General features: G+C 35.5%; 3 protein-coding genes across 4 annotated transcripts; 2 read left to right on the top strand and 1 right to left on the bottom strand.

Annotated features, from left to right (window-relative positions):
- Positions 1–743: 743 nt before the first annotated feature.
- Positions 744–2,908, bottom strand: LOC114376794 (pentatricopeptide repeat-containing protein At3g25210, mitochondrial-like). The gene has a single exon (XM_028335071.1). It carries the CDS (start codon positions 2,782–2,784, stop codon positions 1,657–1,659), a length of 1,128 nt encoding a protein of 375 aa, XP_028190872.1. The 5' UTR covers positions 2,785–2,908; the 3' UTR covers positions 744–1,656.
- A 2,733-nt stretch (positions 2,909–5,641) lies between these two features.
- Positions 5,642–9,361, top strand: LOC114377243. Of its 2 annotated transcripts, XM_028335676.1 has the most exons (5): positions 5,642–6,157; positions 6,267–6,494; positions 7,167–7,233; positions 7,363–7,547; positions 8,703–9,361. In XM_028335676.1, the coding sequence occupies exons 1-5, from the start codon at positions 5,744–5,746 to the stop codon at positions 9,165–9,167; spliced, it is 1,359 nt and encodes a 452-aa protein (XP_028191477.1). In that variant the 5' UTR covers positions 5,642–5,743; the 3' UTR covers positions 9,168–9,361. The 2 variants fall into 2 exon arrangements, with proteins under 2 accessions (XP_028191477.1, XP_028191476.1); XM_028335675.1 differs by having other exon boundaries at positions 5,643–6,157; positions 7,167–7,547.
- Positions 9,362–12,464: 3,103 nt separating this feature from the next.
- LOC114374069 (BAG family molecular chaperone regulator 2-like) lies at positions 12,465–16,589 on the top strand. The gene is made up of 4 exons (XM_028331663.1): positions 12,465–12,812; positions 13,397–13,653; positions 15,499–15,645; positions 16,103–16,589. Exons 1-4 carry the CDS (start codon positions 12,596–12,598, stop codon positions 16,241–16,243), a joined length of 762 nt encoding a protein of 253 aa, XP_028187464.1. The 5' UTR covers positions 12,465–12,595; the 3' UTR covers positions 16,244–16,589.
- The last annotated feature ends 832 nt before the right edge of the window (positions 16,590–17,421 follow it).

Genomic DNA, 17,421 nt, shown 5'->3' with positions numbered 1-17,421 from the left:
TATTTAGATGAGACACCAATAAATGAGAGTATTATTGAAGAAGAAAAAAATACTTAGTTTTATACAGTGACAATAATTTTAAAGCAAAGACTTAAAAGAGACATACTGAGACAGGGAGTATAAATAAATAACGAAAGGGAAAAAAGTCAGTTTTGGAAATTCATAGAAGTGAGGATGACAGATCAGGCTCTCTGAAAGTTCGGAAATACTTGTTTTTTGAAACCTTTTGTGACACCTTTCTATTATTTCTCTTGGAATTCTGTATTCCAGACAACGAGTGAGGGTTTATTTTTATCCAATTCTTAGTTCTTTCTTTGTAGAATGGTCAGCAGTTGCGATGTTAAAAGAGGGTTAACTTTCCAGCTATAAAAGCATTATTATTTATACATTTCGCAAACCCTTATTTATAAAGCCAAATTATCATTAGTAATCACAGTAACTCCATGAATCAACATTTAGATCTAGAATTGTTCCGCATAATCTTCTACTAGTTCCTTCTTGTTAATGCAGACCTTTCCAGATTTTTTATGCAATTATAAAAATTAAAGATCAAACTAATGTAAAGAAAGAGAGAGAGAGAGAGAGAGACAGAGACAGAGATTGAGTGTAATTTCATTGAACCTTAAGGTGTGAGTGTAATTTGCCCTTTTATTTATGTTAAGTTGTCGACAGATGAAAAGATTTCTTAAACATGATAAATAAACTATTGGAACCCACACTACATATAGCTTAATGCCAACAGATAAACATATTGTAAAGAGAAACACAACTGCATTAGTAAATATGATCACCATCGTGTACACATTGAGTAATTATGTTTTATCCAGAATATACAAGATCTTACACAATGTAACTCTCCCTCTTATGCCAGCAAGACAAGTTGGGATATTCCAAACCATGGAGGAGATTAGAGATAAAAGAAAAATTGATGTAATACAAACAAAAAGACAAATGCTAGCGACTGCAAAACTTTCGGCTAACCTTTATTTCAAATGAATTCATGGAGCAAACAAATGGACTAGGGGCAAGAAGCCAAAAAGAAGAACAATCAGCTGAATATTAGGTAGCTTTGGTTGTTTGCACAGACAACTTCTGCAATGTTGCATCACGATAACATTAGGTGGAAATTGCACACCAGCATTTGCTCCAGCTGAAGTATCATCTGGCCCTACAAAGTTGTGGTCTGCTCCATACAACATGTTCTTATTTTTGGTAGAAAGATGCTGCATTTCAGCAGAAAAGGAGACCTTTTGCCACCATATGATCAATATCAGTATTAGAGAGTTAACACCTAATCTGGTGCCCCCTCCATTCACATCGCAAGTTAAATTAGTCCAAAAGAATTTCAGAACAATTCTCCTAGCAAGATGCCTCTATTTATCTGCATTTAGCATCATTCAAAAGAATCATCTGTCTTATATAGTATATCATATGTTTAATAGAACTCAGAATCCCCCATATTTATCTATCCAAAAGAAGTTCGAGAGCAATTCTCCATGCAAGATGCTTACTTATCTGCATTTAGCACTCATTCAAAAGAATCTGCCATCTAATATCAGGCTCTGCAAAGCAGGAGAATAACAGAGTTCCACTCAAACAAAAGAAACGTCTGGTGCATCTTCAAGCAAATGCATTAGCAGTTTAGCACAACAGCATCTACTCGCGGCATATAACATACAAGTCATTCAACAAACTCTTGTACGTCTTCTCACCCATGGAAACATCCCTCTTCTTGCATTCATCAAGCAGCTCAAACGCTTCATCGACCCTTCCCTCGCGACACAGCCCTTCCAAGACAGTCTTGTAAGTGAGATGATCAGGGGACCTAGACTGCCCCAACATATCAAACAAAAGCTCGATCGCATCCTCCAACCTTCGCTCCATTGCGAGACTACAAACAATGATCACAAAAGTACTAGTACTAGGCACAAAACCCTTTTCTCTCATCTCCCTATAAAACCCCAACCCCTGATCCACCCTCCCTTTCTCACACAACCCCTTGGCAATGTAGCCAAAACTATAAGCATTAGGCTCACAGCCATACAACCCCATTTCACGAAAAACCCGAATCGCCTCATCAACCTCCAAGCACTTGGCATAAGCCTTGATTATCATGTTCACCACGAAAGTATCAGGAATAACACCGGAAGCCTTCATTTGTTTAGTCAAAGACCTAACCGCGTGCAGATACACATAACACACATTCAACTTATTGAACCTTCTGAGAAGCGAATTGAACAAAAGCGAATAGGTTTCCAGGTTAGGTTTACAGTCGTTGGAATTGAGCATTTTCTTGTAGACGTCGAAGGCGCGGTTGAAAAGGAATTTGCGGCCGCAGCAAAAGCGGATGATGGAGTTGTAGAGTGGGATGGAGGCATCATCGATAGCGCCGGCGATGACTTCCTCGATTAGGGTTTCGGCGTGGTGGTAGCGGCGGCCGGCGATGAGGTGTTTGATGACTATGAGGTAGGTGTGGTGGGTGTGCTTGTAGTTGCGCTGCTGCGCGGTCCAGCGGAAGATGTCGAGGGCGAGGTCTGGGTCGGACTGGGCCTGGAGGGCCTGGGCCACGTCGGAGGGGGTGAAGCCCGGCTTGAGGGCCTGGACCCATGTCTCGAATTGTTTCTCCGATGGGGTTCTGGAGGGTGAGGTGGAGGATGAGGAAGGGCGCGCGTGGAGGAGGAGGGGGCGCGTGAGGGGGAGAGAGGGCTGTGTACGCGTGAATGGGGTGAGGGAATAGGCGGAGACGGAACGGATGGTGAAGAAGCGTCTGAGGATGGTGGCCATTTCGTCAGGGGAAGGAATGGGAAGGGTTGGGATTTGGGGCGAAACTGAGGAAGACCATTCTCACTAGATCACCAATGGCACTCGAAATTCAAATAAACCCTAACTAGTGGTGGTGGGGGGGGGTTGAATTTAATCCGGGCTTATTTATAGACATTTATATAATTGATATGTTAATTATAATTAAAAGTTGGTCCAATTATTATGTTCATATGAGGAGAGACAATATATTTAGTTGAAAATTCATTTCTATCTAAAATTTTCTTGGATTATCAAAACTTATATATCACAAGTAAGATTAATTTTTAACGTGGATTGATGAACACTCTTGATCTATGATAAAAAAAAAAGTTCAATTGAATCTCTCAATTATTAGAAAATTTAATTGGATCCTCCAATTATTTAAAAACACTTCAATTGGATTCTAAAGGTACACTTTGCTAAATACTAATTTTTGTTAAAGAGTTTAAATAATCATCTTTGATGAAGTATTCCCTCTCAATTAGATTTTCTTTGTTTATAAGATTCAAATATGAAACTTCTACTTAAAAATCAAACCTAATTTCAATTATTTACAAGTATTTAAGATATAAACATATTTTGCATAAAAAAAATACACATAACTTCATTAAAAATGACATGATTTAATTAAATTCAGCAAAAATATATGATTTTAATAAATCTAAATAAGTAAAAAGATCCTCACAATTTAATTAAATTTATGGCACCAAAAAATTGCATGCACAAATTTATATACAAGGTCTCACCAAAAAGAAAAAAAAAACAACAATACGAATATATTCATTCAATGTTTGACTCATCTATAATGGTGGTTCTACTTATCTCAAAGATCAACCAAGTCATGACCAAATTTGACAACAAACTTAATACACCACTATCTCTAACATATTAGAGACACATAAACACTTGTATCACGCATGGAGCCAACAAGATCATATTCACATACAAGGTGAGTTCCATGCTTCACCTCGGAAGTTCATGGTTAAGGCAAAGTTGTGAGAATAGAATGAAGTTGTCGAGCCTCGAGATAGTCCTATGTTAAATTCATAATAGGTGGAAAAATACATTTTGACTTACTAAATCAATGAATTTCGTGACGAGTCACATTTATCATGAAGGTAACTTATGTACAAATAGACTTGTCTCATATGCCAGTACCATACATACAGGATTTTTGTGTTGTCCCTTCATGGGTTTGGTCTAACCCACCATGATGCTTCTATATATTTTGCTTTGATTATTAATATATTTGACATTTGTTAGTATAATGGTACCAACCTAATTGGAATTATGACAAGTACTTGGCTTTAGTTTAGGGCTCCTTTTGCTTAAAAAAATAAAAATAAAAATCTAGTGATTTGAGTGGACCAAAATCCATTCTTCTTAATCCTATTCCCTCACAATCTGGTGCACCTAGCATCACCCCAACCATAATTGTCTCCCAGAGTAGTTATTAGACAAATTGACCAGATTGGGTTACTTTTACAAAATATTTCCCAATATGGGTTTGTTTTCAAACTTATTATTTTGGGGGTTGGTTTTTTTACGTATTCCACCATGACCATAAGCGAAATATTCACGTGACGCTCAGGCATGTATTTCGTCATGTCCTTTAGCGGAACAAAGGATGATGTGGCAAAACAGGGATGACATTTCGCCAGTCCCTTTAACGAAATGGGTGCCTGCTGTTACTTTTTCATTTCTCATTGTAAACTATAAAGGTTTGGTAATGTTACTTTGATGTTATACCCAACATTCTAAGCTTCCAATATATCAAAATTTTGTTTAATAGCTCTTGGGACAACACGAGCATCACTTGAAAATTTGTCATTCTATAGTCAGCAATATGTTGGTTAAGATATAGAATAGACAATACAAGACCTTTTTATAGTTCTATTGATATGTAAAATATGTATGTAATATGTTAAATTTTTAATTGAAATTTAATCTGCACTTTATAATTTACAGAGTCATTTTCCAAAGGTGAAATTTTTTCCCCATTTCCAATGAATCAAAGACAATATTTAATTATATTTCTTACTAACTAGTTCATATTTTAAAAAATTGAAAGCTTGTATTTATTTAATAAATAATATAATAAGACATTTTTATTTTCCTAAAGAAAAGTTGTTTTCATGTATTTGAAAATTTAAAATTTATGATTATTTCATAATAAAAAAATCCTCTAAAGAACATTATTATCAAATTACTCCCAAATCTTCTAACCATTTTTTTTCTCTTTTACCTTTACACATACTTTTTTTTCGTAATTCATTATGAAAAGGCTATTTTTTTGTTTGTTGTATCAAAATGTAAGATCCTTACTCTTCGCATCCTCTCAATGTGGTCCTCATGAAGAAAAAAGTTATTTCACGACTTCAATCCACCTTAGTTTAAAAGATAAACTAAGAAGATAGTAGGAAGGAAGTGTAAATCCACCTTATTCACGTGGTACAATGCCATCCCTGTTCTGCCTGAATCTTCACATGAAATACCTGCTGGTTTTGTTAAAGGGATGGGCGAAATGCCATCCATCCCTGTTTCGCCAGTTTCGCCAAACGAATTGGCGAAATGCCATCCCTGAGCACCACGTGGATATTTCGCTTATGGTCATAGCGGAATACGTAAAAAAATCAATCCCAAAATAATAAGTTTGAAAACAAATCCATATTAAAAAATATTTTGTAAAAATAACCCAATCTGGTCAATTTGTCGTAGTTATTATCATCACTATAATTACCATTATTGATGCATTGGTTGCTTAAGAGAAAGAATTAGTAGTGTATTAAATTTAAAAAAAAGATAAGAAAAAAATTCAACACAGGTCTTGGTCTTACCTCCCTTTGAAAAGAAATGAGTGGGAAGAAGGGGGAAGAGAAGAGTGAGTGAATTGGAGGAGGAAGCGTGAGAAAAGAAAAGAAAACCTAGAGAGAGAGAGTGAATGATGTCTGGGAGCACAAGAAGGGTGGAGTTGGTGCTCAAGAACAGGTTCCTCAGTTACTTGATCTGGCAATCCATACATTCCTCTCTCATTTTCATTTCCCTTCTCTCCTTCTTCACTTCACCTCACTACCCCTTTCTCTCCTTTCTCCTCTTCCTCCCTTCCCACCTCCTCTTCTCCGCCACCCTCTCCTTTATCGCCTCCCCCCACCCCCGCCCCCGCTTCACCCTCTCTCTCCTTTTCGCCACCGTTTCCGCCTTCTCCGCCGCTCTCTCCCTCTCTGCCGCCGCCCCCGCCGCCCACACTCTCCCCGGCGTCTCCCGGTTAGGGTTTAGGGGTTTCCTCGTCGGTTCCCTCTTCGGCGCGCATTACGTCTTCAAGCGCCGATGGGTTCTTCACTTCCCCATTATTCAGGTCTTTCATTCTCTTCTCAAATGAAATGAAAAATGGTGCACTCATTATTGTTAATAATTAAATTGTATGAATTCTGACTGTATTTGTGGCTGTGTTATCGTGGGAGCAGCGTCCTCCTTTTTTCAGCTTCAAGATGGGAGTTCCTTCAGCTGCCAGACGAGCTTTGAAGCTTTCCGTTGTTGCTTCCATTTTCTCGGGTATTTTGTTGGAGCTTCTGCCGCATCCGTTTAATTACAGCGTCGCCGCCACGGGAAGATTCTTCACCGAGCAGATTACCTCTTTTGCTGCCACTTTTGCTATCTTTTTTTCTTGGGAATTGACTCATCATTTGCATTGGGTTGGTTTTTTTCATCATACTCATTCCATTAAATTGCCACTTGTTGAGCTTGCCTAATCTCAAAAATGAAATGGCGTTATCATCTTGTGATGCATTTATTTGTCTAGTATATGGTTTTCTCAAACTAATGATCCCTACATGTTTGTAGATACGCCTTGAAAAACCTAACCCCTGTGCTCGTGCGTGCACTTGTCTGTTTTAGGTTGTATTTATATATGTTTGTTATGTTGTTGAGCTTGTTCAACCTAGGCTCTGTGATCTTTGGGAAATTGGAATCTCTCTCATTTACATTAGAATTTGGTTCTACCATTACAGCATACTTTAGCATAATGCTGAGGATGTGTTACTAGAGCTGATAATCTAAATACACATGTTTGTAGTGTTTTCTCTTTATATGGTGTAAGACTCGCAGAAAAATGTACAATCCAACTTGTCTACATGTACATGCAACGCTAAATAACAAACACCTGTGGCAATAACTGAGTTGCAATGTTATCTGAACTATCCATGATGAGCCCTGTATACATGTCTCCTGTGTGCTAGTTGGAGACATATTCAACAATTTGCAATTTTGGGTGATTTGTTTTATATGCATGTATATTCTCTACCCTTTGGATGGCAGCATTGTTACTGAATGCTGAAGTTTCTATCTTTGTTGAATATTGTACATAGGTTTTGCATACTAAGAGGTTCATATTTGCACCTCCAAAAGGATCAGCAGTGGCAGAAACAAATCCAAGTGAGCATCTCCTTTCAGCTTTGGAGGAGAGTAATCCTACATCTCTTCTTCTGTATCTTGCATATCTTGATCTCTTTATGGTTTGTGAGAACAATGTTGACACTTGGAGGCGTGCGGGATTTTTTGAAGAAACCAGTGAGACTTACAAAAGAGTAATTGTGGTGTGCTTGAAGCCGTTGGAGCATCTTGCAACAAAATTAGGTGAAGGCTTAGGAAATCCTGTTGACAAAGCCACTCAACTATCAAATCAGCTGTTGTCCCCAACTGATGCACGGCCAGATTTGAAGCACATAGAAGAACTACACAACTTTCAGGTACATTCATAACTTCATTTTTTGCTTAGTTTATACAAAACTAAAAAACCATTTGTACAACTTCCAGGTACTGTATAACTTCATTACTTTCATAGTTTATATGAAGCTAAAAAACCTTTTTTCCCCATATAAACTGGAAAACTTTAGGCATTTGGGTTCATACTGAATATTGAACTTCACCAAAAGCTTTCAAGCCTCACTGTTTGATCTTCAGTTTTTATCTGGTATGGAATATGGTTGAAAAACTTATTTTCAAAGTTAAGGAGACAAAATAAGCAAATTTGCAAGGAGTATGCTGAGAAATGCGCCACATTATAAAAAGAAACATGTAGATTGAAAGAAAAGTCATGATTTTAAAGACCCTAAGCTCTAGAAGTTCTTTTAAGTTGTAACATTGATTATTAGGCGCCCAAAACCTCACCTTGTTCTTGTTCTAACCACAAACTCCTGGCTTGAGAATGGGGTGTGTGCACATTGAATGACATTACTTTAGTGAGGGAGACTGAAAATGTCTATTATCCCTGCTGAGAAAAGAATTTGCTAAGTAATGGGATTCTATGTAATTGTAACATTGTGTTGATGTGATACGCCAACCTAATACTCCTATTTATAATAATATTTTAGGTCTATTACTAGTGTAAGATAACTAGTACAAGCTCATTCCAGTTGCACTTTTAGCATGATGATGATTATAATACCCTAATATTATATTGAATTTTCAGTATTTGACATCTAGTAAATGTGAAATTGCTCCAACAACGAATCAATGTGTGGTTTATATTTAATTCATCCCTCTTCACATGTAATGAGAAAATAAAATGAGAGGAAAAATCTGAACATTTTTCACATTTAAAAACTCATTTTTTTTAGCTTGTATAATGTTGCTGTTTAGATAATGCAATAACTATAGGTGGATGGACTTACAGAGGGAAAAGCCAACCCACAAATCCTTTGGGCTGCCTAAATATTTATGTGGGCCATTGACATGAATTGAAACCCTGTAAATTTTATTTCAATTAATAAGAAATGTTGCAAAAAGTCACTAGTTTGACCTTTCTCTGAAGAAACCTTCTAGTAGTGGGGCAACAAAGAAGCACATCCTAGCATTATGAATTTGTGGATACATATTAAAAGCATTTGTTTGCTTAAATGCAGCTATATGCGTGGTGTTCAAGGACTGCTGCCTCACTGACTGCCTGCTCACGTAAAGACGACAAGTTTGGGGTTGCTCAGCTTTCTGGGAGTAATGCTGCCGTGGTTTCAACACTGCTATCCTGCCTTCTTGCTGTTGAAAATTTCATGGGAAAGAAAACAAACCTGCAATCCCCAAATCAATTGTTGGGACCTGCTGGTATCAAATGGGCAACTGTGAATAGTGGAAGAGTTGATGTTGCTGCTGGTAAAAGAAGTGGTCCAGTAAATTCAAAAGCTTATGCTATTGCTGATGTTCTCAAGATTTCAATCTACCAAATAGTCTCTGCATTCCATGATGAGATGTTGGCTGGTGCTAAAGCAAGTCTTCTGGAGAAGGACTGGGTCACAAATGGGAAGCCACTTTTTGGTACTCGTGAGATGCTCATACAAAAATTATGTCTTTTCCTTGATTTTCGAGCTACCTAACTGCTGCATTGTACTGTGGTTTGAATGCTACTTTCCTGAAATTAAACATTCTTGTAAGACATTATACACACATGATGTTTTCAAGTGAGGATATAGAAGCAATGGAAGGAAAAAGTTTAGTTTTGCTGTTAGAAATTTGAGATGAAGGATGCCTGCATTGAATGGTAAGTTATCATTTGGATATGTTTTTTGTTGACAAGTTTTTTATGGTACTTAAATTTTGATGAGCTTTTTTAGTAATGCACAAATTCATCTTTTAAGAAAGATTTCTGTGCTTATAAAAAGTTCTTCATATTTTCTGCATGTGCATGCACCTAATCACAGATATTGGTTTTATTAGCCACTGCCTTGACGGCAATAGTTGATTTGATTTTTGACACGTTTATTTTTGTACTTGACATGTGCTGTTGGTTAACATTCATTAACATTAAGGATCAAATTAATTAATAGTTATTAAAGTTGCTGAAAAGTAAATTTGTTTTTATTGTAGTGTCAAGTACTAAATAGACTGGTGATGTCAATTATAGTGGCCTAATTGAATTTTTTTATATCAAAGTTTGATTTTAGCTGTGTAGTCTGTTTCTGTTCCTTGTTTTGAGCCATAGGGCCCTCCTGCAAACCAAAAAAAAGGAAGGATCATATTGACTAGTGGCATCAATTACAATATCCTACTCAACAAAAAATTGTAAAAGCTATTTAATCATTTAAGTAAATTTTGACTGAGTGGACGAAATTTTTGAATGTTGGCATGTGAAACTCAAGATGCTTTAACATTAAATCCTTGATAATGGTGGGTGTTATGGAGAGCTTAAAAGTTTAAAGAGACCAAGTCCTACATTACTTAGGTGAGGAGCATTTTGAGAGTTCATAAGATATTTTGTGGTTTGGACCTGTAAACAAGCTTGAGGATTGGGCTCATTTCAGGCCTAACTATGTTTATGTGTCGGGTGTTGCTAGCTGCACCTAGCATTATTGCTGGTGCACTCGACACTTAAAGAAAAAAAGACTAAAATATCCTTGATTTGTAAGATTTTTAAGTTGATCCGTAAAAGACTTACAGATCAACTTGATCCGTAAGCCTTTTACGGATCAACTTGATCCATAGAAGCCTTACGGATCAACTTGATCCGTAAGCCTTTTCCGGATCAAGTTGATCCGTATGCACTTAATATCAATATATGAATCAATTTGATCCGTAGAAGCTTTACGAATCAACTTGATCCGTAAGTTTTTTACGGATCAACTTGATTCGTATACGCTTAATATCAACATACGGATCAACTTGATCCATACGATTTACGGACCACCCTCACGTACACCCATCACAAATGCGAAGAAAGCGTAGAAATAGTTTTGACATTTAAAAAAAATGTTGGGTGCACAAGCAATAAAATTGGGTGCACCTAGCAATACCCTTATGTGTTTGGGGTGCAAATTGCCAAAATCTCCCTCCTTACATGCATGATATGATGGACACTTGGACCTTACATCTTGTTGCTTTGGCTAAATTGAAATTTAATAGGTTTAATTTTACATTATCTTGACTAGGTACCTTGCTAATATTTTTTTTTACTCATTATTTTTAATGGTACTCTAATCTAATGCTATTTTTCATTACTTTTATACCGTCGTTTTTGAAAAGAGTAACTTCACTCCGCCTTTTCCGTCTCCATATTTCCCGGTATGATGTAAGAAATTATTCTTTGTTCTATTACTTAGGGTCCAAATATTGGTAGAGTGTCTAGTGTTCAAATATAATCACTCTATTATAACCAACATATCAATTTGAGTGAAATTGAGTTTAGATTTTTTAAGAAAAATATTAAGTTTAAGTTTTGACAAAAAATTAAAATAAACATGATGGAAAGAAAAAATTCTACTAAAAAAGGCTAATAAAGATTAATTTCAGTAAAACTAATAAATACTTTGCAATCGTAACAGTAATATTTAAATCACTCTATTATATTATGGTCGTGAGTTATCAAAGACAAATACTAACATGTTGAGTAGTGAGTTTTAGAAAGTTGGATTCACCGACTGCAGAAAAAAAAAGTTGAAAAAACGTTATTTTGTTAAGTTTTATACTGGTAGTTTAGAAAGAAAAAAAGAAGTGAAAATGCTCATTGGAAACCTTTATAATTTTATATTTCCAATTTATAATAACTATCAGTTATTTGTTTGAATATATATGTACAATTTATACATACAGATACAGTTTAGCCAATTCAACCAATAATAATTCACTTGTTATGCTAGTAAATCAATAATCTACTACTCTTGATTGGATCGATGAATAATTGGAGTTTAATATCATTATTTAGCATCACCACCTAGCTAGCTATCCTTATCAATGACAACCATGATCCATTTGGCAAGTAAGCGTTATTTAGTCAAAGTGATATTCAAGTTCCCTAATCATAATTAACTTTTTCAATTGAATCCTTACTCTTAATATAACTTAACAGCAAGTTGTTAAACCTTATCTATCTATCTCAAAAAAAAAAAAAAAAACTGCACTTAATCTCTCTGCAAGCAAACCCATCTACAATATCCAACAAAAGTTCCAGAAGCCACGAGCCATGCAACACAGTTGGATCAGTTGACTTTGAACTCCAATCAACGGCCATGATGACCTCTCCAACCTCAAAATCACATTACCAAATAGCACCATATATAGCCCGCATAATTTACACCCAAAGTAATGTCCCTTTTGGCCATTTCCCTGCCTACTCATGAAAACGAAACTAATCAACTTAAACCAACCACATAAAACGAAATCATTTATATCATAAACCAACCACAACAACCAAATTCAGAGATCACATAAAACGCACTAATACGAACCCTAAAACCCCTCATCCAACGGGTACCATCCACGTGTCCATTTTGAACACTAAGCAAAAGCAATATCCTCATTCGATTTGTTCCTTCAACTGTCGGCAAGCTCAGCTGTCACTACACACAAGCTAACTGACCCCTACACGTGGCATGCCCCTGATTGGTCCAAGATTGTCCTGTCATACCCCGCATGAGCATCATAATTTTCTCACTCATAAATCATTTGATAGAATATTATATGTTTTATGTTTTCACAAATGCATGTTCAGTTATAATTAGATGATATAAAATTATTTTAAATCAGGATTTATTTTTTCTTGTAATTTCCATAAACCATTCTATAGTACAATTATGATATTGATAATTTTTAATTTTATGTGATGTAGAGAGTAATAGAGATTATAACAGTACGGGAGTAATAATTAAACTTTTCCATTTTGGCTTTGTACCATATAAAATCCCCACACCCGCAAACATTACAACCTGTTTGTGTCGGTCACACTCGTCACGAGTTAGAGATATTTTCCCAAGAAGAAAAAAAACACTCTCCATTTGTGCTTGTGTTTTTTCCCGGGAAAACTGAGTTCAAAATGATGAAGAAGAAACCGAGCGCGAGAGAGAATTCGTCGTCGTCGTCGTCCACGGCGGCCAGAGAAGAAGAGAGCGAATGGGAAATGAGGCCCGGAGGAATGCTGGTGCAGAAAAGGACCGCGAATACGGATGCTGCTGTAACACGGAATTTGCGCCTCCGAATCGCCTACGGTGCTCTCCGTTACGAGATCTGCGTCAGTTCCATCGCCACTTTCGGTAAGACAAGTTCTGGATCAAAAGTACCATTATTAATTTTCTTCTGCTCTGTTTGGTTACTGAGAAAATTACTAGTTTGATGAGTTATGTTGGTGAAATTGAGTCAGGTAGCTGTTTCAGTGCAGCACTATGAATCATCATTGCAGATGCTACGTGCCCACGTAACATGGCATGAACTGTCTCAATTTTTTATTTATTTTAAGAATTTAATTAAAATGCAGAAAAAAGATATTAGTTTCTATACTCGATTAACAATTTTATCATATATAATTCTCTGGTTTTATTTATTTTAAGAATCATACTTAAAATAGTTTTTAACTAATTATTAGTGTAATAAGGGCGAGAGTTTAGTTGATTGAATAAAATGAATTATTGTAAACCTTCTGTGTATTTGTCCTCAATTGTTACAGATAAAAAAAAAATCTTTACATTAATAATGCCTGATAATGAATTAATGATACTCGATGTTTATGGAAGGAACGTGTGGGGATTGGTCTGGGTTGGGTGATTATTGAAATAGTTGTATGACTAATTTGCCCCCGTTGTAGTGGAATTGAGATGAAAGTGTGAAAATGACATGACAGGGGAAGTGAAGAAGGTGCTTTGTGGGGAAACGGGGTTAGAGGTGGATGAACAGAAACTGGTGTACAGAGGCAGAGAGCGAGAAAATGGAGAGTACTTGGACGTGTGCGGAGTGAAGGACAGATCAAAAGTGGTGTTAATCCAAGACCCTTCAAGCATTGAGCGACGCTTCATCCAGATGCGTATCAACTCTAAGATCCAAACAGCACATCGCGCAATCAACAATGTCGCTGTCCAACTTGATCAGCTCGCGGACCAGGTATGTATGCAACTTCATTTTCCACATTCTAGTACTTGAAAAGTAAGTAACTATAGTTAGACATCAAATGCATCGAACTTACTACTGTATGTTTGAGTTGCTGTTGGGGGACCTCAGAACGGCGTTTCCAAAAGAATTAGGGGTGTGTGTCTTTGGCGTTCGTCCGTTCCATCGGCTTAGAAACGTGTGCTACGCACAATGAAGGCCAACACAAACACGCCCCTAGTTGTTACTGTAGAAAGAAGTATACAAATACTAGTAATAAAATAAAATAGGAATTGCAATTAGCAGCTCCTAATAAATTATGTTAGAATTGATGCTGGGTCAAAGAGTGCGTGACAGTTTTACTTGGTGGCCGGTGGGTATTGTGATGACTAAGTGATACATTGTCTTTGTTCACACATACAAAAAAAAAAAGTGATAGATTGTCTTTGTCACACAGCTGGAACTGGAATGAAGTGGGGCAGTGCCAGTGGGTGTTCTGTATTTTAGTGTACCGGGAAACGCACAAAGATACAAACCGCATTAGTAATAGTAACATAACCTCTTAGGTATGTGGTGCATGTGTGGACCAAGTTTATATCAGAATGTGCGTGAATATGACATCAATTTGTGTCGTTATGTGGCCTCTGAAATTTCAATTTGATAATTGGATGAGGGCCGTAAGACTCATATAATCATGCATTTCTTTTCGGTCGAGCCAAACATGTCTGGTTGATTTTTTTTAGACAGGCGAATATGTGTTTAGAGAATGAGTTATTATGGGAGAAATTTTTGCGTATACATTGTGTGCACCGAATCAATTCTTTTCTCCCAAAGGCGTGGCAGTTGGCAATGAGGTGAAAGTTAATTATTTCGTGTAAATTTTAAAGTGAATCATCAATAATTTAATCTTACATTAAGTCCATTAATCTCACATAAATATGATTTTTGGTTTCTAAATAGTCTATAAACTGAAAATCATGTTTTATTGTTAGTTGGCAAAAGCATTGTTTACCCGCTACTGCTTCAAAACGGATAAGGAAACCCTACTCAAAGTCTCAAACTGTCTTATTCTCAACCATGATCGTAACATTTGAGAAGCAAGAAGAGCTGCACAATTAAACCTCGGTGATTACGAACTTAGAATAACAGGGAATAGTTAAATAGTCAAAACCTTAATATATTTACCCGGTCCATACTCCATAGTGAATTTATTTCTTTCGAATAAATCTCACGGGACTACAGACTACCTATCAGATTAATTGAGATCTTCCAATTGAAGTGCTTAATGTTGAATTATATATAGAACATTATTGCACACACCAAATTGCTTAAGTTTCACTTTAGGGAGTTTAATTCTCTGCCAGATTTTATTTCTCTTTCCTTGGATGCGGATAATATTTTTATAATGTTTCTTCACTTTCCTGGTTCAGGCGTCCACCCCAACTAAAAATAAAAGTCCCTAAAAGTCTAAAACTCAAAATAAAAGTATTCGCTTTTTTAAACTTGTCTTTTGCTTTTGGTTACAAGGATTCAAGGATAGAAGTAGGGATCATAAATGAGTGTGGTTTGACTATTTGAACTTATCCGTAAAATTTTACAAGAATGGGCGTAGATACAAACATCTTACTACAATACCACTTAACCTGCAGCCTCATACACGTATATTATTTTAATATATTAAATTTAAAATAAAAAATGATATTACATAACTATAAATAATTTATTATATATATATAGGCAATTGAGTTTTGAGTAATCACTTATATAAGTAGTAAGCACCATGTGTATGTAACTATGTAAGTGCTACCCGGGATTTTGTCCGAACATAACATACGATACAACGCATTTTCTTTCTAACAGGTCTCTGCCATTGAAAAGTCTATTTCCAACGGAGTCAAAGTACCAGAAGTTCAAATCACAACACTAATTGAGATGCTTATGAGACAAGCAATCAAATTAGAAAGCATTTCTGCAGAAGGCGGTGCCTCTGCACAGAAAAATTTGCAGGTATTTTCAATGGAATTCTACTTTGCTGTCAAGTACTTATATTAATTTCGGCATGCATTTTGTTTGGTTTCATTTGGAAATAAATGTTTCTAATTGCTATAGATAGATAATGTTTCTAAATATTTTGGTATGGGTGGGTGAACATCCTCTTTAAATAAATTTATTATTTCTTTAATCTTATCATAAAATTAATTAAAGAGGACTTGGTCGTGCTCATTTATTAAAATTAAGTGAAAAAGAAGAAGAAAGAAAGAGTAAAAAAATGAAAGAAAATTCGCTTTATTTATTTAGAATAGTTTTACCATGGAAAATATTGCTGAATATGAAGTATACAGTCTTTTGTCGACTATACCAAAAAAGTTCAATAGGAGCATAGTGTACATTTTCTCCTCAATTGGTAAGTCACATGGAGTAATTGGTTATATGCTTAATAATCTGATATGATTACATTTTCCAGGGAAAGAGAGTGCAAAAATGTGTTGAAAAACTGGATCAACTTAAGGTATCTAATGCAAGAATAAAACCTGTTGTTGTTACAACCAAGTGGGAGATCTTTGATCATCCTCCATCCTCAACCACGTGGGAATTATTCGATTGAGTTTGCTTCTCCCTCCCCTACAATATTTTTCTTTTACCCTTATTTACTCTAGTTTACTCTCCTTTGTCTATACGTACAAGCTTCTTGTTTCAGAACTCTGTCAATAAGTCTTGCTATCACACTTTTTTGTTCAAAATGCTTCTTCAAAATGGCAATTCAAATAGAAGTCAGAAATGTTAATATATATCCATATTTGTTATTTGATGGTGAATTCATTAGTCGTTTCTTTCAGGGTTGTATTTATGATCACATGCAATTTACCATTCACTATTTGTAACAGTTTAAATGTATCAATCAGTTATCTTTTGAACATTAATTAATACGTGGGGCTTTCCATTGTGATAAAGTGTGTTGGGTGCCTTAATTGTTCAAGTTCAAATCATGTGTTAGAACTTACATCAACAACCTATCATTAATTATAATCACTTTTGGGTTATGCTTGAAAGCAAGGTTTTAGAGGAAAAGAGAGGAAATGACATTGTTATACATTTCTTCTCATAATTATTTTTAAAATGATAAAATTCCAGACATATTTTTAGGGGATTACTTAGGGAATTCATAATTTTGGATAAAATATGTTTGGAGTTAAGTAAAATTTAAAAAATATTGATTTCATTTGCATAAATTTTTTCATATTAATTTGATCTATATAAAAATAAAACATATTTTTGTTAATATTAAATAATAACTTTGTTAAACGGTAAGTTGACGTGTATAATTTATTTGTATCAAAATTGATTCAAGTAAAAAAGGTAATTTGTTTCTACAATTAATTTTTCATGAAAAAATATCAAACAAAAATATGTTTTTATTGTAGATTTTGTACATGATTATACAATGAAACCATAATTCGGTGGAAAGGACATTTTTGAAACTAAAAAAGTATCAATCTTTTGGTAGGGGTCATTAGCAAAGGGAGAGGGGCCAATAGCAACTTCTTACTTGAGTCCATTAAGTAATGATGTATTACTTATATAATTGATTTAGATTACCATTTCCTCCTCAACAAACTATTATGGTTGCGACTGCCATTGCAATAAAAAGCCAAATTAAAATGATGATCAAACCCTCGAGAAGTGAAATCCAGTTAAAAAAAAGTTCTAAAAATGGAGAGTGAAACAAAAAAAACTTATGGAAAATCAAGGGATAATTTGTTTAAACTAAAAAAAAGATATTTT

The sequence above is a fragment of the Glycine soja genome, chromosome 11 (assembly GCF_004193775.1).
Source record: "Glycine soja cultivar W05 chromosome 11, ASM419377v2, whole genome shotgun sequence".
Lineage (NCBI taxonomy): Eukaryota > Viridiplantae > Streptophyta > Magnoliopsida > Fabales > Fabaceae > Glycine > Glycine soja.
Note: the sequence above shows the minus strand (reverse complement) of the source record. Positions and strands in the feature narration are given on the sequence as shown.

What these genes read in the sequence shown, in the direction of transcription:
- LOC114376794 (XM_028335071.1), bottom strand. Translation starts at nt 2,784, where the DNA reads ATGGCCACCATCCTCAGACGCTTCTTCACCATCCGTTCCGTCTCCGCC.
- LOC114377243 (XM_028335675.1), top strand. Translation starts at nt 5,744, where the DNA reads ATGATGTCTGGGAGCACAAGAAGGGTGGAGTTGGTGCTCAAGAACAGG. An exon ending in TTCACTTCCCCATTATTCAG is followed by an intron (nt 6,158 to 6,266) that starts GTCTTTCATTCT and finishes TCGTGGGAGCAG; the next exon opens with CGTCCTCCTTTTTTCAGCTT. An exon ending in TGACTCATCATTTGCATTGG is followed by an intron (nt 6,495 to 7,166) that starts GTTGGTTTTTTT and finishes TATTGTACATAG; the next exon opens with GTTTTGCATACTAAGAGGTT.
- LOC114374069 (XM_028331663.1), top strand. Translation starts at nt 12,596, where the DNA reads ATGATGAAGAAGAAACCGAGCGCGAGAGAGAATTCGTCGTCGTCGTCG. An exon ending in CAGTTCCATCGCCACTTTCG is followed by an intron (nt 12,813 to 13,396) that starts GTAAGACAAGTT and finishes ATGACATGACAG; the next exon opens with GGGAAGTGAAGAAGGTGCTT. An exon ending in TTGATCAGCTCGCGGACCAG is followed by an intron (nt 13,654 to 15,498) that starts GTATGTATGCAA and finishes TCTTTCTAACAG; the next exon opens with GTCTCTGCCATTGAAAAGTC.